The sequence below is a fragment of the Rhea pennata genome, chromosome 23, assembly GCF_028389875.1.
Source record: "Rhea pennata isolate bPtePen1 chromosome 23, bPtePen1.pri, whole genome shotgun sequence".
Taxonomy (NCBI): domain Eukaryota; kingdom Metazoa; phylum Chordata; class Aves; order Rheiformes; family Rheidae; genus Rhea; species Rhea pennata.
Genome location: NC_084685.1, coordinates 7,374,824 through 7,398,224, shown reverse-complemented (window position 1 = coordinate 7,398,224; position 23,401 = coordinate 7,374,824). Strand labels below are relative to the sequence as shown.

At 40.2% G+C, this 23,401-nt stretch overlaps 1 protein-coding gene across 1 annotated transcript in view; it reads left to right on the top strand.

Moving 5' to 3' along the window:
* Positions 1 to 364: 364 nt before the first annotated feature.
* The window catches only part of CSMD2 (CUB and Sushi multiple domains 2), a 325,353-nt gene continuing 302,316 nt past the window's right edge, over positions 365 to 23,401 (top strand). Inside the window, exon 1 of the mRNA XM_062593772.1 lies at positions 365 to 521. Coding sequence (XP_062449756.1) covers positions 365 to 521 — 157 coding nt within the window. The remainder of the gene's footprint in view (positions 522 to 23,401) is intronic.

The following is a 23,401-nucleotide window of genomic DNA, read 5'->3' as shown; positions in this document are numbered from 1 at the left end:
TAATAAAAAAGTATAAATCCCTAGGGACTGTGTGCTGCTAATGCCGGGGAGCTGGCTCAGAGACAGTCACCGGGAGGGACGAGCCAGCCCTCCTCTTCTCTCCTCTCCCCGAGCTGCCACTGCACTTGGTTCATTCCAGCTGCAGAAGCTCAGAGCCCTCCATGCGGTGGGATTTTTTCCTGACTAAAAAAATTAAAAAAATAACAAGTCTGACCTGATTTTTTTTTTTTCCCCTCCTCTTCCTTTCTCCTCTTTCTCCAGCAGAGTCGAGGACTATCCCAATCGCAAAGGGAGAGAGAAGGGGAGAAAAAAACCCCCAACAACAACCAACCCCCGGCGCACCCCATTCCCACTGCCCTTTGACATGCAACCTTCCTTGGGATGGGACAAGTCGAGATGCAGCTGTGGCTTCAGAAGGAATTTGGGCAAACTGTGGATCTTTGCTCTCATGACGGTGGGAGTGAGCTCCTGGAGCCGGATTCTGTTGCTCTCTGTGGGTCTGCTGGCTGTCTCAGCAACCGGTAAGTGTAATGGAGAAAGCTGGCAACTTTAGGAGTATTTTTCCTCCTACTGCTTAGATCTAAGAATCACTGTTAGTCTTCTCTGTGGGGTGCTTCGAGGATGTGTGTGTGTGTGTCTGTGCATGCATGCACGTGTGTGCCTGCTCATGCTTCCCTATAGTGTTCAGTACGGAGTATATTTCCTGTTGACCTCTGCAGAAGATAAAGTTTCCCTCTATTATCCTTCAGGAGCAAGAATTTTAAATCATGGGATAATAAAAAGTGGCTTTGTTTGATCTCATTCCCCTTCCCCAGTGAGTGAAATCATTGTGCACAGTTGCTGTACAATATGTGAGATGACTGTAAAAAATGCCTTCACATTTTTCCCCCTTGTTTTTCCGTTGCATCTTAATTATTTCACTACCCTGGTGTTTGCCTATGGCTGATAAAATAAATGTAGGATTCCTTGCATAAAGAAGGAAGTACTTTTTCTTTCTTTCTCCTGCCTTTCAAGTTGATGTGGTCTTACAGATGAGCTCTTTGGCCTCAGCATCATTATTCCTGTGATTTTTAGTAAATATGCCTTTATTGACTTGGAAGATAGTAAAAGAGACTGGAATTTTGGGGGAGTTTGCTTATGTCTCCTCCTCTGTTTCTGCAGCTGCCCTTGTAGCAAAAGCATGTCTAAGCAGTGAAGTTTATTTCTGATGTAAACAGCAAATATTTAGGGACTGTCCTTATGTGTGTGTGTTGGGGGGGGGAAGCAGGAGAGCTAAGTGTTTGGCAATGTCATTTTTCAAGAGTGCTGTGCCCCAATTTTGATGAGGTTTCTCAGTAGCGTTTGTCTTCTGTTGACTGCATTTTGGGCAAGAGGAATGTGCGAGTGTGTTTGTGTTAATGTGTATGACATCTTGGTTTTTTGGAAAACTTCGTTAGCTCGAACGCAACACTGATTTTTATTATGTAAGACAGACTTTCTCCAAAAAGACCTAGAAAAATCATTAAGTATTCCTCTTCCTGAAGACTCTTGCAATAGACCTGAAGAGTTTTGTTAACTGGAAGCATCTATTATGAAAGGGGTATAATACACTCCAAACAACCCATGACTGGTGGATATTTTCCTGAATGTTTTTCCTTTCCAGCAGGAGCACTTAGTCTATGCACAGAGAAAACCATCCTACCAACTTCTGCTGTGCTTTGCTGGTATGAGTAGAATGATGTAGCGATACTGAAATACGTGACTTATTATTGTTGGGGTTTACAATTCTTTCTTCTGTGCTGTCTGTCGATTGTTCGTACTAGATGTTCCAAGTTTGCTTTCTGTGCCTACTTAAGTATTTAATCCTTTCTGCTCAGGTACCTAGCTTCTTGCTTTCTTCATTTAGAATGGTATCTGTTTTGGGTACTTCACCTAAGGGTTGAAGGATCAACAACTGTTCTTCATTTTCTTCTATGCATGTAATATCTGCAAAAGTTTTCTAGACCTACCATGTTCTTTTATCTACATAAGAATTGGAAGTATTTGTCAACGATTCCTTTTTCCTAGTTCTTCCTCTTCCTAGATTCTGAAATCACAGTAATCTTTTTGTCAAGACAAGAGATCCATTCTGAAATCAGTGGTTTACTGCTAGATATCCAGAACACAGTAAATGTAGCCACTCAGCCACAAAGCACACTCAGCTTTTGCTAATCTGTTACAGTTTCAAGGTTTGATCTCAAAGTAATTTTAGTCTGGGCTGGGACTTCTAGTACCTTAGCTGAGCAAATCATGACCCTCTGCAGAACAAAGTTCTTAAAGTGCTTCAATTCTAGCCTAGCCTTTTCCTAGATGTAGGTAGTAATAACCAAGAGTACCCATAGTGTGGCAGTAGAGCTGTATGTATAGAACTATCAGTTAGTAGTTCTAGCTGTCTTAAAAATAAAAAGAGAAAGAAATTCTCATTGCATCAGCTGTATTGTGTCAATAGTCCTGTTGCCTAATGATATGCTTTTAAAAAAATAGCTGATTGCTGCGTAGGCTTTCTTCAGATGCTACTGGATCTGAAGGCAAGATCAGGTAGCTTCTACTTGTACAAAGAACTGGTGCAGCTGTGGTGAGGTATTGTTTTGTGCTGTGCTGAGGTTTATTTTTTGTAACCTAGGAGTTTCATATAGTTTCTGCATTTTGTTTTAGTGATGCAGTAATAATTTGGCAGAACTTTGAGATTTACAGAGAACACAATTTGTTCTGTAGCTGTGAGTTGATCATGAGCTGTGCACGGCCTCTTGGAAATATTGTGCGTATGATTCTGAAATTTTATTTTTCGATTGTCAAAACAGGCATGGGAATAATACCATTCCTTTCTACTGTTCCCCAGATAATTAGCTAGGCGTATGAACTGGAAGGCACATTTGCTGTGTATATTGGCCAGGCATGTATATGGATGCACGCATATACAATTTCTTTCAAAGGCCTATTGTATCTCCTTAGGTCTTGATACCATTATTCACACATGGAGTCTTACTATCAACATCTTATTTTGTACTGAATTATGGAAAGATATACTGGATTGAAAAATAGTCTAATCACTTAAAACCCATTGTAATTTTCTTTTTTTCATGGAAAATAGTTTTTGGCAGATCCTTCCTCTGAAGAATGGGGGGAAGAGGTCACTCTTTATGAATTTTGATGTATGTGTGCATATTTAAAAGTCTTAATTTGTTCTGTTGTCTCAAATCTGCACAGGATGATGAGAGATTCAGGGGTACTTACTCTGCTGAGGAGCACCTTAACCTGTGAATTAGACTAAGTGATTTGAATGTGGCTTTTGTTAAAGGATAATGATATAAGATACTAACTCACTGAAATAGTGGATACATGTTTTCACATGGGAAAATAGGAATAGTCACCAGTGGGATTACGTTTGATTGTGGCATGTGATGGAACCATAGCATTTCATGGCAGTAGCTGAGAATATAGTTTTGAGCCAAGTCCTACTATCAGTGCTGAAGTAGTGGGGATAACAGTGCTAAATGAAATGAATGATTCCTTTTTACTCACTCATGTCTTGCTGTTGCCTTCTGTTACAGGGAGGGAGTCATTTATTGCAAATGTTCAAAGGGTAAAGATGTTTAGAGGTAGAGATGACAATTTTTTGCGTAGGATCTTTTTTGTGCTTAGAGAGAGTGGACAAAAGAGAAGGCTTCATCTGGCCTTAGTGCCTCCCTGCCCTTCCTTGCCCTTGTGACTGCAGAGGAGAGGCTATGTGGCCTGGTCCATAGGTTTTCAGCACTTTGCAATGGGGGAGCACAGGTGATGCTCAAGTTGATAGGAATTAGAGCCCTATCCTACCCTCTTCCTATGCCTGGTCATGTGAGGCTGGGAGTGACCGTGTGGCCCTCAGGTTTCACTGGAGTACAGTAAGCTTACTTTCTTATATCTTTGCAGTGATGTGCACACTTAGGAGTTCTCACAGTGGAGAATGTCCAGATTCAGCATACTTCTTGCCATGAAAGCATGTGAATGTATTCATGGATAAGGAGGGGCAGGGAAAAAAGCCTTGTTCCTTCAGCTGCCTGCCAGAATCCTTTGCTGCATTTTGTATTTAGGATACCAAAATGGGAGTGCAGATGTATTAAACTTATTTGTAAGACCATGTTGCACAGTAGCTATGACTCCACTTCAAGCCTGGGACATTTGGGTTGCAATCCATACTGTGGTCCTGTTTTGTTGCCTTACCTTAGGGAAGCAGTTTTGCTTTTGTCTTCTCATTCTTTGTATTGACTAGTAACTTCATTGGCACAGGAGGCTTTCCCTCGCCTTACAGTTTTTCACTGCCCATCACTCTGATTTTTGTCAGGTCCCCTCAGCACTGCCAAAATACATCTAAGCTTAAGCCTTCCGTGCCACCAAGCCCAACCTCTGTTGTGTGAGATAGCTCCCAGAAAAATTTTACGTTCAGCTGGTTGATGATTCCCAGCTGAGCTAGTCTGCTGTGGAGTAGGGGTGGATGTCTGCTCAACTGATCTTCAATGGCTGCCTTCCAGTTGTCTGGGAGTTTCTGTCAAAAGGAGGCACATGTCAAAATGAGTCCAGGGAACATGATCCAGGCAGTCTGCCATGGATCCCAGTGGACATACTCTCTGCCAAAGTGGTTTAGGGCTTAGGGTGTAACTGAGCAATTGGTCAGATGATCATTTGTAGTATCCTTGTTATAGAGAACACGTTTTACTATGCAGAAGTTATTGCCTTGATTAATCTACTTGCAAGGGCAGGTGAGAAACAATTCTTTTTCCCTTCCAAGTTGGCTGTTAACCACCTGTGCTCCAGGAATTTGCAGCTGATGAATTACTGTGCACCACAGGCCACCTTGTCCTGTTTCCTGAGAGGCCAGTTTGTGAAATGCCAAATTCCACAGCTGCGCTGCTGCTGCCTGCCCCCAGTAGCTGCTAAGTGGGTGTTGACCAGAGGAAGTCATCATTGTAATGTTAATGGTCAGAGAGGTTTGGGGGAAAGTCAGGCAGCCTAAACTCAGTAACATTGATTGTATAACATCAAGCCACAGCAATAATGCACTTCTGCAGAGTTGATTCAAGGCTGAAGGATGAGCTTCATCTCTGAGCTGCTTCTGTCAGGTGAAGCCAAGCCTTTTTGCTGCTTTTCTAATAATGAGACTGAACAATGGAAAAGAAGTGGAACTCTGGCTAGTGAGGGACAGGATTTAGACTTGAGTTTTCTGTTACGATTCTGCAGATAACCTTTTGACTGACCATTCCCTCTCACTTCTTGGGTAAGGTAGGATGGACTACAGTGCACGTACAGAGAGGTACTGCATGGATATAGTTGGATCTAAAGATTTTGGAGGAAAGCTGCAATAGATGCCTTTGACAAAAGTACTATCAAGGCATAAGAAGTCTTACTAACATCTGGATTTTTTTTACCCAAAGCATCCTAAGATGGAGTGCCAGTCATTTTTCATTGGCTTAAGTGAAATAATATCAAAGCTGTTTTGCTGAATGGGTTGTAAAGTGATACTTCTTAATTGTCCTTCATCTTTCTGAGCATTTGGAAGTCCAGAAATGACACAAATAAGCCTAGATTTAAATAGCCTTTTGCTCAACAGAAAGTATAGCAAATTCAAGTACAAGAGGAGAGGCAAGACTTTACTTCTAAGGTCTGTGTAAAAAAATAAATATATATATATATATATATATATATATGTTCTATTGCTTGAATTGTTGAATTGGACAGTCCAATAGCTTTGTAACCTCTTTCAGAGTAGATGCAGCCATAGAATTTAAGGGCTTTGCTAACTAAGTTAAAAGGACTTGTAACTTGTGTCTGTGGTAAATACAAAAATACTGGGGCTTCATAGCAAGGAAGCTGTGGATGGGTCCTTTATGGCCCTATTCTCTACTGTTGTACTTAGAAAGGATTTGTGTCACTGCGCACTGCCTCTTGTTCCTTTGTGTGCCCATGCAGTAGAGAGCAAGAGGATCCTTTGCCCCTGTGCGGCTTGACCCACCTGGCGGAGGTGCCCTCTGTGCTGCCTCTCGGGCAGCTGTGTAGCTGCCTTCTCGGTGGAAAGCAAGGTGAATTCCACACTGAGTGACTTGCACAAGGTCATTTGGGGAATCTCAGTCCCAGCCTTAAACACAGAATCATTTTTCATGTTTTGTTTTTTAATTCTCTGCAAAGGACAGAGGCTACTTGTTTTGATGTGCTTCCTATGCACTTAAAAATGGTTTCTGAGGCTTCTGTCTCTGTGGTGTGTGAGTGCCTGTCAGGAGAAATCTTGCTACTTGTTGCTCTTGCATTGTTTTCAAAGAAACCAAGATAAAGTTGTGATGGTAGCCCCCCATACTTTCTGTGTTTATACAGTATTTCTGGAGGAGTGAAGTGCAGAGCAATTATGGAAATCAGTGTACTTTGCTTACAATAAACATGATGCAGTGCAGTAATCTGCAAAAATATATATGCTTCTGTCATGCTATGCAGTGGAAGACTGATCTGATAGTGGTTAATGTATAATTGGGAAAATCCCATTGATTAAAGAAATCAAATTAACTCTGTTTCAGTCTCTTTGCTGCTACCATGGATACGCCAGCCAGAATGGCTGCACTGTACTGTAGTGGGCTTATGTGTCATTTTTATACCTCCCTTGCATAGAAATGGATCAGAGGGTTTGGGGGGACCCTTTAAAGTCACTTTGTGATAGACAGTGTATAGTGTCCTTTATATCTTCCCAGTGTCAAGTACATTCCCTGCTTCAGTCCCTGTTTGCAGTAATTACCTGACTTTGAGGTGAAGGTTTCAGTGTTGAAATGGTAAACTGCCTGTTACTTGTATACACTGACCACTGTTGTCTGTTGTGTGGAAGGAGAACTGGGGATTGTTGTTGGAATCGTACTTTTTGCAGATGATTTTCAAGAGTTTCAAATGATTCTGAAGCAGAGAGGTCTGGTGAGCTGTGAATTTCAGTTGAAGAGCAGAAGGATCTTTCAACTATGAGACCCAGAGCAGCTATGGTTGCCAGGGAGATGTGTGACAGGGGAGTCATTTGAAACAAATACACATTCTGCAACTCCCCAAAAAAACAGATATTCATTGCAAACATGTATTTGCAAAAGAAATAATGGCATAGGTTTTGGGGAAAAGCAGGTATTGGGAGAAAGAAGGAAGAGAAACATGACTTTCTTAAAACAACAAAATAGCATGTTGCATTAGTATGTTTTATAGTATGGCATAGTCACCAGCTTCATGCATGGGCGGGAACCCTTTTGTGTCTAGTGCTGTATAAACATACAGCAGCCCTTGCCTGAAAGAGTATACAGTCCAAATCATCATCAGGTACTGCAGGTAATTCATGAGTGTTGGAGGATTGCTGAGATGAGAGGAGACCATAACACAGATAGGCTTTCTATCTAGGCTGTTAGAAATCTGCTTCTTAAGCCAGCTTTGTCTAAGGACAAGCATCTAAAAGGCAACTAGCATCACCAGAAACCAGCTTGCTACTCATATATACATCAGACTCTACCAGAGTGCTGCTGGTAAAGGATTTGCAGGCTAGAGCTGCAGCCAAGTTCTTACAAAAGCTGGATGCCTCAACCATCACTGGCATTTGGGTTACCTCTGTAACCCTGATGAGCTGATCATACAGCTTCTCTCAATCTGTGGTCCTTTTTGTTTTTTCTTCCCTGAGTAACATGATATTCCTGATCCTGCTTCATTATTGGCCCTGAAAAAGGCAGCACTGGGCAGAGGAAGCCTTTGCCCAGAAGAGCTTTCATTGTAAACGTGGGGGAGTTAGGCAGAACCACACGCAAAGTGTCCTGCCCAACATCACACAGCAGGCAGCTGGCATAACTAGGTGCAGACCTTAGGTCTTCTGACTCCTGTTGCTGATGAGAGAGGAGATGTTTGTGAGGTGCTTTCTCTCTGCAGTTGAGGTCTGAGCTGCGTCTGTGCTAGGGGACGCGAAGGCATTTTACAGTAGTTGCACTGAAACGGAACAATTTCTCAATTCATTTATCAATATGTCTGCAGTTTCCATTTCAAGGCAGATAAAACAACCATGAATATCAACTAAAGATGTCTTTGTCCAGAGCATTTTAAAACAAAAGAAAGAAAAGATTAGTTCTTCTGGCCTCTGGCTTGCACTAGCTCTTTGAAATGTTAAGTTCATTCTGTTCTAATGAAATGGCTTTACTTGAATTTCATCCATCTGCTTTAATAGCCACTTATGTTTCTTTTAGTATAAAAAATGCAACTGCTTGTCAAGTTCCCAGTTCAGTGAGAGATAGCCCAATGGGCCATTTAACCAAACCACAGTTACTTAGCTTGATAATTTTGCTCCACCAGTGTCCAGGACACCAGTTGTATTAGAGGGTACAAGAATACCGAAATAGAGTGATTTTTTTCCAAACAAGAAAGATGAGTTAATTGCAGTTAGAGAATTAACCATACCTGGTGATTTTCTAGTTCAGCACTCATGTTTCTTGCGCGCGCGCGCTCTCTCTCTATAGACATGCAGAAGTCATTAAAGCCCAATTCTTGCTACTTTCTATGGCTGTTGGCACTTACAGGTCCTTGAGGATGTGAGCCTTAGTCCTTCTGTTTCAATTCCCCGTTTGTAAAATAGGGATGAGTAGAATTTGTGAAATTCTAAAATGATTTACAAATTTATTCTGCAGACAGATCTTAGTATGTTTGTGATAAGCTTTCAGCAAATACAAATTGTACTGTGCTGATCAGTCACACAAGTTTTATGCTCTTGGTTCTGTCCCTTGATTGCATAGAGTGAATTCAGCCATTTCATGTACAGTTTGGGTTTAATTGCGAATGACATTGAGGTGAAAGTTGGCTATCTGCTACTGGGTGTCAAGTAGTAAAATACTTGCAGCAAAAAATCATAAGTATAATCAAATGCAGTTCTGCTCCAGCAAGTATTTGTACATGTTGCTCAGCTCCTTCTGTAATTCATGTTATCCCATTTGTAGCATTTTTACATGCATATAGCCACATTTGTGTGTTTTATTGGAAGGCTACAGCGGACTTTCAAAAGCACAGCATACTGTAGTACAGATGGGAGGGCAGGAGACTTAGAGCAGACAGAGAATTTGCCAAAAGTGTTAGGGAACTGGATACTGGTCATCAGCAAAAGCAGGATGTTGACAGATTGAACAAGGTAGAATTTCAGGCTTTTATCTGCCACAGACTTTCTCTTTGGCTTTGAAGCAATTGTTTAACCTGTGTGAGCTTTAACTTGTCTATAGTGTGGAAAAATAGTACTATCAAATGTATTACGAGGAGAAAGGCATCAAAGATTGTAGAGATAAAACAAAGTTCCTGATTATGGTGCCTGTTACTTATTAGTACTGTAGCAAAAATTTTTTTGGTTAAACTAGTGAAAACAATTTCATAAAATCTTTTTGATTGTGCGTATATCTGTAGTTCTGAAGCTCTAGGGTCTGTGTTGGAACATGCTGCATAAGAAATGGAGTGAGTGGATTTCCTTAACTTGAGATGACTTTTTACACACAGATTTTGCTGAAGAACTTTGTAGTGGAGAATGACTTGCTGTTGTGTAATTGCTTACATTCTGTTACTGCTCTCCCCTCGCTCTCCTTTTGTTGCCAGTGTATGAGTGCGCTCTCAAACTCTTGATGTGATCAACCCATAAGGCACACCCCTTTTTCACTACTCTGCAGCCAAAATTAGCAGCACTAGATTGCATTTCTAAGTGCAGAAAAGCTGGTCTTACAGTTTGAATATGTAAGGACATACTGGATCTCAGTCATGCCTTTTTCACATTTCTGTAACTCTGTTATCTTCAGCACAATTCTTCCCCCCTCTCATTGCTGCAGGGCAAAGGAGGATCCAGTGCATTGTAAGAAGCTTGATCTGACATTCGATGAGCAGTTAATGCCAAGTTGGAGGTGCAGAAAATGGAAGCTCATTTCTTCTGTAACAAAGGCACAATTCAATGTTCCTTTCTCATTTGATACACTGAATAATATCAAGAAAAATATATTTCCTTCCAGCAAGGAAATCTATTTCCTCAGAAGGATAATGAAACCTGATGCTTTTCCAAAACCCATGCCATTTTTAGAGATGCTTTTCACATTGTGCGGCATATTGTTTATATTTCTCTATTGTTCTTTTGTCTCCATTATGGAAAGGTTAGGCACTGATTGTGGACACTTGACATCTGTCAGTAACCATCCTGGGATATTTTCATTAAAGTTAAGCACCATTCAGAGAAGGATTCAATATGTTAATAGTAAGATGATGTCTACCTGCTAAAATTATCAGTGTTTGAAGGGTAGGGAGTTTGTGCCTGATGGGGTTTTATTTCTGAAGTTGGGTTTAACACATTACCATCTTTCTGTGGTCATTCCAGCATTGGTTTCTTCAGAGGTACTGTTATTCACATGCTGAAGCCTTTGCAGGGTGTGTTACCGCTTTTCTAGGGCTCCAATTCTACAATAGTCTGTGCTGTGATGTTGTTCAAATCATGTAGTTGTTCAAAGGATAGTAAAATAGATATATCGCGATTTCTGTACTTTGGTAGAGTGCTTTGAAAATACATTAAAAACTGACAGGTGGTCCCTTGTTGAGGGAACAGTGGGTGACTTGGTCCCCATACTTTAGATGTAGTGTCTTGCTTAAGGCCTAGAGCTAAAGACCAGTAAAACCATTTCAAGGCTCTGGAAGTGCTTTTTGCATGAAACTCTTGGGTCTTGATCATTAAGACAATCATCTACTTCTTTCAGTGATCGCTACAGTGCTGGTTTCTCTAACTTGACAAGATTTAAGATATGAGATGGAGTCCTGCAAGGTCTGTGCTATCTTTGTAAATAGCTGAATCAGTTCCAACTTGATGTGTGCTTAGGAAGAGCAAATTTGTTTCATAGGAACGTGAAATAAGTGCTCCAGAAAACATTGTTTTACAGGAGGGTCTGTCATTTGTTCCTACTAAGTACTGTGGTCTTAAACTAGAAAACAAATTATCACCTATTTTTGCACTGGTATGTGACACTGAGGGCTATTATGGGGAGTTTTTCCTTCTTTTCCATGAGTGCAGCTAGCAAATTAGACTTTTCACCAAAAATACCTAATTTGAACCTATGAGTTGATTCAATTCACCCCTTGTTAACTCTTTGATTGAAGGCTATGTAGATTGAAGAAAGTTATTGATCTGCTTTTGGAATTGAAAACTAAGATTAAATGGAATATATCTAAGAGTGAAAATGAGGTTTTAAATGAATGGAGTAGCTGAAAGAAAAACAAAATAGTGAAGTATACTGTTAAGGGTAATGGAAATAAATTCAAAGACTAATTGTTAGTTAGATACATATGGAGGCTGCAGAAAGAAGAAACAGTATGTAAATGACTTGGACTTTGCATATGAGTAGATAGATCCACTGAAGCTAGTGGGAATATTTATGTATGAGTCTAGGCAGATTAGTACCTAACATGAGAATTTTTCTAAATTGGACCAGAACAAGCTAAAAATAAGTCTAATTTCATAGTTTCAGAGCATCAATCAGTTTCCAAGATTAAATTTGGACACAGGGACATATATGATTAGATCAGAGCTGATAGTTTTCAGTGAAGAATTCAGTTTTGCTGTTGAGTATATGAAATTTACCTGTGAAGGGGTTGAAATTTTCAATATAATTAAAATATTTCACTTTTTTTTCTATAGATATCTATAGATAATTTGTTAGATGCATTTTGTAGCTCTTCTGTATTTTTTAGGCTACGTGGTTGTCTTTTGTCTCATTGGACAAAATGAATTCTTAATTTTTCTGTGTAATGTGGGCTTTTAGAGTGACTTTCATTGATTACTCAAGGTGACAAGTAGGCATTAGGTAGTAAATCTCAAGTGCAGCAATACTTAAAGTGAATGTGAAAGTGTTGTTAATGGAATCAAGTCAAAATTGGATTTATATCCCAACAAAAATTCCCTAGAGAAATTGCCTTCTGTTTGCCTTTGTAATTCAAATATGATAATGTAAGTGCAAGCTGTTGTAATACAGATGCTTAAAGTGTGTTTTGTTGGATGATCTCAAAGCACTCATAAAGGCACCCTGCATTTCTTCATGGAGAATATATGACAATTTTAAAAGAAGAATGAAGAGCTTTCAATAACTGAAGTCTTTTTCATCTGATAGTAAGATTCTGGTCACTGTATTGACAACTAGTTTTCTGGTTACAACCTTAGTTAAATGTTTGGGATCATTTCCTTTATCTTCTTTCTACAGAATTTCTGTCTCCTTTTTGTTCTAAGCCTTATCTGCTAAAAAGGGGACAGCAGACTCTCAGCAATTACCAAAAATAAGTTGTATAATCTCTATGCTTTCCATATAGTTATTAATGTATTAAAATAATAACCTAATTGTGCGATTGAAGCTTAAAGGTATAATCAAACAGTACTGGGGAGGGTAGGGGGATGGACATGGAGAGAAGGAAGGAAGTGCTTGCAGCTTACTCTGAGCTTAAGTCAGACTTACTTCAAAATAAGCATTTGTATCTACTCACTCAATGTTATGATGAAACTGTTAACAATGTGAGAATTTCAAGGACTGATGTCTTCTAACTAATTAGCTAGATGAGAAATTGTAGCTGGGCCAAAGATCTCTTTTGAGGCAAGTCGCATTCCCACTGCCCTTGAGAGAACATTGAACTTCATATATGGATACATTGCTTCATAACTAATAATGGCAAATGAAATTGCAGGTACTTTTAAGTCTTTGTTCATTATGACATTGGTCTGGTAAAAGGAAGAATAGAGACTAAGTAATATTGAAAATTTATCATGAGGAAATCTTTAAATTAGGCTCTGGCTGTGATTTGTGAGATGGATTTCACTTTGAGCCTTTATTTCACCTTTCTTGCATTTTTTTTGTGCTAAAGGAGTCCTAAAACCTGAGATGAAAATGATTTTTGTATTTGAGCACAATGTATAAGCCATTTAAATGCAAATATTCTTTTACTGGAAAATAATTGAAACACAAATTGAAAAATTTGTTTTGGAGATAGTAATTAGCACCTTGTAAATGAGATTGAGTAAGAATTCTGTGTGAGTGGACTCAATTTGCAAGGGTTTGTGCAAATGTTGGTCATTAAATTAGTTTTCCTTTTCAGAGGTTTTCATTTCAGTTGTGACTTGAGATGAACTTCCAAGTGAAACTCCAAAATTATGGGAAATAAAATCTAAGCTTCCCAGGATTCTTAGGAATCACAGACGTAGTAGAAAACCATGCCTGCCCTGCAAAATATGTAATTTAAATAGATGTCTGGACTGAAAGTGGGGGAGAAATGAAATCTTTGTGTTCATTTTACAGATTCAGAGAAAAAAAACAAGAATAAAGTTTTTAAGCTCTTGAATCATCCTGAATGTTTTCACTGAGTTTTGGGGCAAAATTTGCAGGGATGTTTAGATGCCTAAAAAAGCAAAAGCTTATATTAGCCCAGTGGGGTTTGTAAGAGGGTATGTCAACTGCAAAATTCAGGTCTGTCTATAAACTCTACAAGGCATCTGTCTGCAGTTCTTAGTTTCTAAATATGTTCGTAAAACCAGTCTTGAATGCTTTAAGTTCAATTTGAAATGGGACTTAAGTGAATGCACTTTGGTTTTGTGAAATCTTACACAAAGGAGCAGCCTCACCTTGTGCTTGAGATACTTAATAGAGGTGAGGACTGAATCCAGCTCTCCCAAGTTCAGCTTAGTGCTTTAACCATATATTAAACCTTAACTTCTTAGGCTAACTCTTAGCTTCACAAAAAAGTGTGCAAACTTGCATGGTGGGTTGCAAGGCCATTCTCTCACTACTAGGCAAGGATGCAGCACTTCTCTGACCCATCTCTAAATATGATACATAAACCCTTCAAAGGAGGTTGATGATAGTGGCATTCAATTTAAGGATATCAGGGCAACTGAAAAGTTGTGAAGAGAAGTTGCAGGAAAACCCAGTGAGGCTGTTACTCACACTAGAGACAGCATGGAGGAATATGCGTTAGTTGGCTAATGCTTGTGAAGTGCTTTGAAGGTGGAAATAGCTATATAAGTGCTTGATATTATTATTATTACTGACAATGGCTATGTAAAAGAGTCGTGGCACTGAGGGAGCAGTCAAAATTGATTAAGAGAATTCTGAAAGAGAAAGTTCTGAAGGGAGGAAATTACATCCCTTGAAGAGGCCATTCTGGTAGAATATTGGCATAACTTCTTAATTGAGCGAATGATTTCAGGTAATGGTTGGTCTGTGCAAGCCTTCCAGTTTCATCAGGAGTTGTGCAGCTGTGAACTTCTGCAGGATGATTACTGTCCTTTAGGTAGCTAATGAGAGGCTGCTTGTGAGGGATGGAATTGTTGTAAGTATTAATAAGCCCAATTATTTAGGGTTGTTTTGGGTGTGAAGGTCACATGGTGTTTCAGTTTAGATTGGGTGAATCCAACTCTTGAAATTGAGTGTCTCTAAGAGTAAGTAGAAAATCCCAGAATTTCTGGATTATGAATCATGAAAGCTTTAGTAAATGTATAGTCACCTCCAATGAACTTTTCAGTAGAGATAAGGAAGAACTGATTTGATTTTATAAGGCTTTGCGGAGCCTTCATTAGAATTATAGGGATGATCTGATGTTCAGTGTTCACATATGACAAATTCAAACTGAAGTGGATTTAGATATGGGATTGAGGGAATGATCAAGGGATTGGAGAAAGTATTTTAGCAAAGAATGAAAACACAGAGTTTACTTAGCCTAGCAAACAAGGTTCCAGGGGGATATAATTATTCTCTATAGATATATCAAGGCCAGGTGAAAACAAAGAGAAGAACTATTTAAGCTAACAAAATATTGACATTAAAACAAGTATAAATTGATCATAAATTAATTTTAGATTGGGAATTACAATAATGCTTATAATCATCAAACTAAGGTTCCAATGGAAATCTTCCAGTAGAAATTATAAGACAAAATCTAATGTATTTATAAATGAAACTATATAATGTGACTGTCAAGCCTTGGAAGGTTTGTAAAAAGACTAAAAAGCTCTCCCAGGATTTTACTTTATCTGTATATATGTATGTATGCACTCATGTATGTAAATTTTTCAGTTTAATTTCTGGTGATGCTTCCTTAAGATTTACTGTATCTTTGAATTTTTCTAATAGATGAATATAATAGTGAAAGATTATGAAAAACAAACTCAAGAGAGTTGACCTGGGACAGTAAACTCAAAACTTTATTTGCAGAAGACTTTGAGCACTGGCCTAGCTGTTGATCAGTGTGTTGAAAGCTCAGCAAACTTAAAGTTGGACTCACATGAATGATTGCCTTCAGTTGCTGTTCTGCATCTTGTCCAATCTGTCTGAACCAGCCGCATCTGTAATGCTTGTCTGAAAATCTCTCAAGTGTTCTCTGGACTAGAAACAGAATATCTTTCCTCAGTAAGATGTTAGTACTTACTTGATTCCAGGAAGTCCCGTTCAGGATTAAAGATTTTAAACTGAAAACTGATATTGATGCTCCTTTAGACAATGCTTTCTTATTGTCAGAGAATATCAGTATTCAAAAGGTGCTTAACCCACTCAGTAGTTCTGTCAGATACAGTGTAAGAGCAGATGCGGTGCAGAAGCGATGCAATTCATGGAATAACTGAAGCAGGAATTGTCCAAAGTCAATTAGGGATGAAGCTGTTAACTGATAACCAGTGTCTTCAGCTGTGTTTTAAGGACAGGATCATGGATTTACTTTTTCTGCCTTCTTTGAGTATATATAACCCCTGTGCCTTGGTATTTTGCCACTCATCTATGTGGGATTATGCTAGCATCAATGTTACCATCAAACGGGAATAGCACTGGCCTTGGAAACGTAGACAGCAACTTCTGCATTTATTCTAGCAACTTGCAAAAAATGAGTCTGAGGTCTTATCTCCTCACAGATCTGTTGGGGACTGCAGGTTATTTTCAGAGGATTGCATCCACTTAATGACTGGATAGCAGAGGAGATCTTGAGGTGGTTTATGGCAGTGCAAACCGAGTGAGTATGGAAGTGCACTTGTTTGTTTTGTTTTTGCATTGCTGTAAATGATTGGTCCAAGGAGCAAAATGAGTTGTGTTAAGCATTTCACACTTGTTCTTTCTGGTGGCACACAGTAACTAGGGAAAGAGGGCAGCAAGTACTGTATGTGTGCTCTCGTTCTGCTGCGCTGAATGGCATTAGCACTGCTCAGTGATGTTATAAGCCTCCCTCTTCCTGGTGCAGAATTTTCTCAAAATTCTAGTGGATGCTAGCTCTACTCTTTAGTGGATCTGGCTGATATTTACTCTGCAATATTCTAGTTAAGATCTTTTGTAGGAAAGTTGCAAGCAGCCTGTCAGACAAAAGGATAGGCACTTCCCCTTACGAAGCAGATTGTTTCCACAAACGCTTGTTCATTTATTTGCTCTTGTATTAATGGCTCATCAAGGCTCTAACCTTCTTTATTCAGAGTTCACAGTTACTGCTATTGAAGGAGTATCCCACGCTCCTAGTCCTGGAGTTGGCTAATATTTTATCATCCAGATAAAATGCTTTATTCCAATGAGATGGATGAGAACTTTTCTGTCCTTGTTTCTAGTGCTAGAGAGAAGAGGCTACAGCACTCATCCTGGAGATGCATGGAAGCATCTGCAACCCCTGGCTTTGTTTAAAACATTACATTGGGTTCATTCTGTCAAAGCGCCTGTGGATAAGAGTCTCCAGCCAAAGTTCAGGTCCAAATACTGTATGTAAGCCTCATTGCTAAGAATAGTCTCATCTGCTTGCTCTGGACTGGGGGTGTCATTTTTTCCCCTCATCTATTTCCTGATGTCTCCTACTGCTTCCTCTAGACCACTTTCCTTAGCTTGTGCAATGGCCAGTATTCAGCAAAAAAACAACTGGTGTTGCTGAATACTGATGGCATGAATGCTGCAATAGAAAGGGAGGAAGAGCTGTTTGTGATCCTTAATGATGCCATATTACAGAAGGCTAGTTGCAGTCTGCAATATTGTCAAACTCTATCAACTTATTCAGCATTCAAAGAAATATCTGCGAATATTTCTGATATTTTAATTATTTTTTTCCTTTTTTTTTCTTAAAGCTAGCCCTATGATGAAAGTGAAGTTAAGCTATTGCATGTGTGCCTTTGCCTAGCAACTGTGCCTAGCAACATCACAGCATCGCTGCGAACCCAGCATTAGGGACGGAGCTGCCGGCTGTCAAGGAGCCGGTTAGAATGGTAATGTGCAATGAAAGATGCTAGAGCCTCTTCCCATGAGGCACGCAAAGCCTCTTGCTTAATTTCCTGACCTTCAGGCTTCCTTGAATACCTACAGACAGCTTTCTGCCACTGTCCCTCAAAAAGGAGTGGCTGAGAACTGCCTGGCAGTTAAACCTGTATATACTGTGTGGGGTTTTGAGATGGTTTCAGAATTCAATCGGAGGACTGAATGCGGATCCTAAGGATTGGTTGTCTCTGTAATTCTTTGTGTGGAGAAGAACCTGCTATGCAATAATATGTTGTAATCCACCCCCATGAAATTCTTGATATGTCTGCTTTTAAAGAATTCAAGGATTGTTTGGTATGGAGTAAAAGACTGTTCAGAAAAAGTGGTAACGTGCTCTCAAATGAAAACATTTCTTATTCTGAAGCCTAGTGTAACTGTTTAGAAGAGAGAATAATGGTTAACAATTTGAAAGACAGAAAAGATGCAAATCACTTGGGACCCACATAGATTAAAACTGCACTGCATAGCTATATAAAAATGTTTATATTGGTATTAGCCTATTCTGTTATGTGGATGGGGTAAGTTATGCCATATGAGCCGCGTGTGTGCTGATGTAACTGTCTATATTGAACGTTATATAAAAAAAAAGCGCTCTCAGTAATGTGGTCCTTGACATGCCATGATTGGAGTATCTGTGCTGATACAAAACCTGCATGTGAATCAGATTGTGGTAGAGAGTGATTATCATGTTGTTTGTCCTCTGCCACACAGCCTGCCGCTTACACTAGTTGCACGGTAGGTATGAATAATACCACTTAAACTCCACCTATGTATGTGTAGGAATAGGAGCGGAAGAAACAGGTGCCATGCATAGCTGAGAAGATGCCAGAATAAGAAAACAAAACATTTGCGAACATGTTACCTACCTAGCTACCATGTCTGAGCTCTTTTTTCTCTTGGTGGAAATCACCTTCCTCCTTGAAATAGCTGCATAGATACAAAGCTTGAGTATACATCAGGTGTACAGCTGTTTGCTAAGCATATTAACCAGTTTGAATCCAATTACAAAAATAATTGGAATAGTCTAGTTTCCACAGTTAATCTAGTTCTAGGGGGAAGGAAAAGCTGCTAATGGATTGTAAGTGGGAAAAGAGATTAATTTCTCTTTTGTTTAGCCCCTTTTAGAGGATCAGAGTTGAGGCTGTCAGTGAGGATGGGAATTTCTTGTTATTTTTTGAGATGCTAGTTTCCTTAATAAGGCCTTACTTGGCTGTGCAGGAGTGAGTTAGCTGTTGTACTCCAGAAGTACGTGACAGACCTCTGATCTTGGCAGCTCAGACTTTAGCCTGTAAACAATTATCAGCAAATACACACTGATGAGGATGGAAGGGAGGTAAGTGGGAAGAACAGAATCTACTGGGAATGAATCCAATTTCAAAGTCTACTGGGAACGATGTGCACTTTACTCATGATGCGCGCTTTATTCATGATTCATCTTGCCCAGGTTTGTTCCCCAGCAATTCCTGTGACTCAGGTAGTAGACCATAATCTCAGTTGAACCTGTATGTGCAATGCGTAACATGCTTCTGCAGTAACAGAGAGGTAAGACTTTTAAGTTGATGAGATCTGCACTAGAAGTGGGTCCACTTTTTGAGGGGGAACAACTTTGGAGGAGAAGACTAAGAGTATGCTTCAAGCAGTGGGGATTTTGTAGCCAGCTGTGGCTGTTAAATTTGTTTTTAAAGTGTTTAAAAACACTGAATACTTCAGGAAGAGTCAAAGGTTGTTTCTTTAATCTTAATCAGTTAACATATTTTAGCTAAGGCTTCTTAAAGCTGCATTTGTCAGGGCAAGTCTACAGTGACTTGTGAAGTGTGGCAGAAGAACAGATGCCCTTCATCCTAATGCAGAGAAAAGGACATACGAAGTAAATATGGAGCATCTCTTTTGTCATAGCACAGACGTGCGTGTAGTTAGAATGGAGTACAGCAAGGAACTGGAGCAGCATTAGCTAAATTGGTTGGTTTGGCATGCTTAATGAAAGCCTAGAGCAGTGGGTGGCAGGCTCCGTAACAGATGTGTGAATCTTGAAGTGAACGCTGCTCACTGGACACATGAAAGCTTGTGTCTCTTGCTGACTGCTCTGAGTGCACTGTTAGTGCAAGACTCCTGCCTGCTACCTCTTAAGGTCCCCCCACCTTGTCATCCACAGAGCAAGTCACCAGGGTTTTTTAAGCTCACCTGTGACAGGGTGGTCAGGTCATGCTAAATGCTGACAAGAGGATAGAAGAGCAAGGAACTTTTGTAGCCCTGTCTCTGGAATGGATTTGCAGTTGGTGAGCATGTTTGTGCAGTGCAGTACAGTGTTAGAGATTCTCCTCCTGGCTTTAACAGTGCTGCTATTCCCTTGTGCTGGGAAGAGGCCAGCTTGCATGCTGGTGGGGCACAGTGGTGTTAGCACTGTGGTGTGTTCAGGTTACAGTTGGCCATTGTGTTATGGATACACTGTCAGGTTTTCGCCCTTAGTCTGCCTCACGTTATTACGGCTCCTCTCAGATCAGTCGGTGTAACTACACATGTATCTCTTAATACAAACACCCTCTACCTCTGTCCTACCAAAATGAAGTAAGTTAGAAACTTGCTATGAAATGTCTTTGGAAGAGTGGGGAAAGTAGTGACTTACCCATGACTTTCCTACTTCCAGCAAAGGTTGCCTGTTTGCAGCCTCTGTCAGACTAAGTAGCTTGATTGCAGCTCTGGATTATATGTCTCTGCAGCATTGTTACTTGTTGAGAGTATGTGTGTCCTCTGTCTATGAATGGACAAGAAGAGGTGAGCATACATGTACTTACTGAGGGTAAAACATTTGTAGAGTACTATAGCAAAACTGCATTTGATTAATCCATTGGAAACTGGGGTTCCATCATCTTTAACAGCCTTCTTACTGACAGTTCGGAAATCACTTAGAGTGCACATTTTTCCAGCTTTCTGTAAAGTATCAGCTGATTTATTGATGTTATCGTTCGCTGATTCCATGAGACTTTGGTTGCAATAGCACAGCATGAGTTGCAGGCTACACTCTTGAGTCAGTATCCACCTGTGCTCCTGATTCTCTTGAATTCATTGTGAATGGCTTGTGAAAGACTTGCACCTAAGTGGAGTTCAGCCAAAGCAATTCAACTTCTAACATGTTTCCCAAGAAGTAATTGCAGCTCCTTTGGTCCTGTGCTTCTCTTTCACATTTGTGGCAGCAGAGAATTTGCTAGTTGCCTGAAGGATTGGGCAGGGAGGTGGCGGGGGGAATATCTATCAATCTTCCCTTAAATGTACTTTTGCAGAGAAAGTGCAGCCTAGAAGTGGGGTGATTGATTCTGTTCGTATTCAATATTAACTGCAAATGCTTCATGTAGCCATACCACTGGCTTTGGATTTGCATGATGTTTATTGCATGGGTAAGTGGGAAGAAACACAATATCCTCGGTTTACGTGAAGAATCTTTCTTAGAGCCCTTTACTCTGTTTTCAACCAGATATGAAAGGATGCCAGTGTGGTAAACTTCCACCAGGAACTGCTGGTGAAGCTTGGTCCTGCTTAAAGCAGGGTAAGCGTAATACGTTTGCCTTAGTGACAGGATTCCTACTCTTTTTCTCGTTGTTGAAAAGTTCAGGGTTTTCTTTCTTTCTGTGTACATGCCTTGCATCAACAAACACGGCTTGCCTGGCTAAACAGGCTCTCTAGGACAGCAGAAAGTGGAAGCAGTCTCATCTTGTGATGCAGGCAGAGCCCATTTCACCGCTTTGTTTTACGCATGCATGTTTCAGGAGTCTTCCAGATGAAGTAATCAATGTGGTCTTTGTCACCATGTTTTCAGGGAAGATGGTGAACGCTGAGATTTGGTGAAAAGATACTAAGGCATTCTGTGTGTCCTACAGTAACTAGTAATTGAAATCCCTCATCAGTATTGGCTGAGCAAGATTTTCTTTGTTATGCCCATTAAAATGTTTTCTAAGTTGTATGCAATATCCACTAGATTTTGGATGAGATAGCTTGTGTACGATATGGTATATGCATGCCAGTGTGTCTCTAGCTAGCGAACTAGAGCTAGAGGAAGGAAAATGAGATTTTTAAGATCTCTTGTGTAAGTATTTGGGGAAATACGCATTCATTAATGTATCTCGATAAGCATGGATTTCTCTAATGTTTCCTTTGATACTGCTTAGATTATCAAGCATGCGTTAGAGGGGATTTTCTTAGATGCTTATTAAGATCAGATACATTCCTGCTGTGTTCGTCAGTGTATTTTTGCATCATTTTGTCTCTCCATTTATTTAATGATTCATTCATATAGTAGCTTCTTAAAACAAGATGATGTAGTTTTGCTGATCATACCATCTCTAATGGTAAAGCTTACTGCGTGTACCGACCATTTATTGACCACCTACTGTTATCTGAAGTCTTTAGTCTTAGTTGCCTCAATCCTGACCCTTAAATCCAGGTCTGTGGTCAGCCCCACTCTTGTTCACATCCTTGCTCCCTTCTTCCTTGCATCTTCTTTGGAACTTCCCAATTCAATCCTGCATGTTTAGATGTCCAGTAGCAGGAACTCTTCCTTTTCTCATTCCCTGTCGTGGGCTTTTTCCATTGTCTGTCCTCTTTGTACTGCTCGTAAGAAGAAGACAGCCTAAAAGGTATGGTAAGTTGCCAGCCAAATGATTTTGTGAAGGCTTTTGCAAATAAGAAGCATTACTTAGGTGGTTTTGTTGCAGATTTGTTCATGCTGTGTGACATTATATTATAGATGTGCCTATTGATTTTGCTAAAAGTTATGCGTTGGGAGCAAAAATCTGCCTTTGTCCCTCCTCGTCACATAACCAAAAACTCTGCCTGTGAATGCGCAGTGGCACAGAGCCCCGTGTCAGATGTGACGGGACCGGGTGTAGGGGTGCTGTGTATGATCACAGCTGCGCAGCCTCGTGTCCGAGCAGTTGGACGGGTGCAGTCTGTGGTGTTTTCACTGCTGCTGCAACACCAAAGAACTTGCTTACACAGTGTAGCTTCTCCCTGGCTCCTTCATTTGTCTTCATAGTGTCTCCTCTGTATGCTGGAGGGAGTATTAAAGCCCAATTATGTTTTGTTTTTCTTCCCCTTTACATACACATGCACACACACAGAAGAGGAATGCAGCATTATTCCATCCTTTCAAAAGCAGGAAAGATGTGTGGCATGGCACTTCCCCTGTCCGAGCCCCACTCTACAAGGCACTCAAAACTCTCTACTGCAGGTCCAGTGTGAAACAAAGGTGCTCAGCACATCACGAGCTTTGCCCTTGACTCTTACAAATTGATTATTGGGCGAAGTTAGGTTCATGTTCCCCTGGCTGGTGGTTGTTCATTCCCTTGCCCCTTCCGTGCTGCTAACATACCTGGTGTTACCTACGTCGTAATACTGCTGGCAGGTCACGGCTGAGCTCAGGACTTGATTCTCCTAAGCATCGTAACAAACTTACTGAAAATTGCTTCCATCTTTAAGACATTGCATAGATAAAATGGTCAAACAATAAGGGAAAGGAAGTATTTCTTCAATTTAAAGCCCCATTTTACAGGCAGAAAAAGCCAAATGACTTTCCTGATTGTCCAGCTTTCCTTGCTTATGTCAGCTGGCTCTGGGGAAATGATCTGAACACTTGTTTTTTGGCTTTTTTTCTTCCCTCTATTTCTTTTTGCGATGGGAGGGAGGAAGAGAAAAGATCAAGGAAGTAAAACAAAATAACCCTTTGATTTCATTTGAAATACTAGCAGAAAATGTAGCTTTCTTTAACCAGCTGTACTGATAACTCTAAAGTCATTTTTTTATTCTCCATCTTTAATCCTTAAGTAGTCCTACCTCCCTCTTTAATAATGAAATGGAGTAGAATCTACTCTCCTTTTCTCCTCACTCTGTGCAAGTCTTCACCCCTAAATGCCTGCCATGTTTCCCAACTTGCTTTGGTTCTATTTAGATTGTGAGCTTTTCAGATGATAAGACACTATATAAATGGGCAGGGATGAGCACTGTGAAAGTAGCTGAGAAAGACATAACATGCACGTGGGGAAAGCCAGCATGACACTGTGCATCTCTGTGCTTACCTGGCAGGACTGTGCGTCATGTTCTTGAACAGAGCA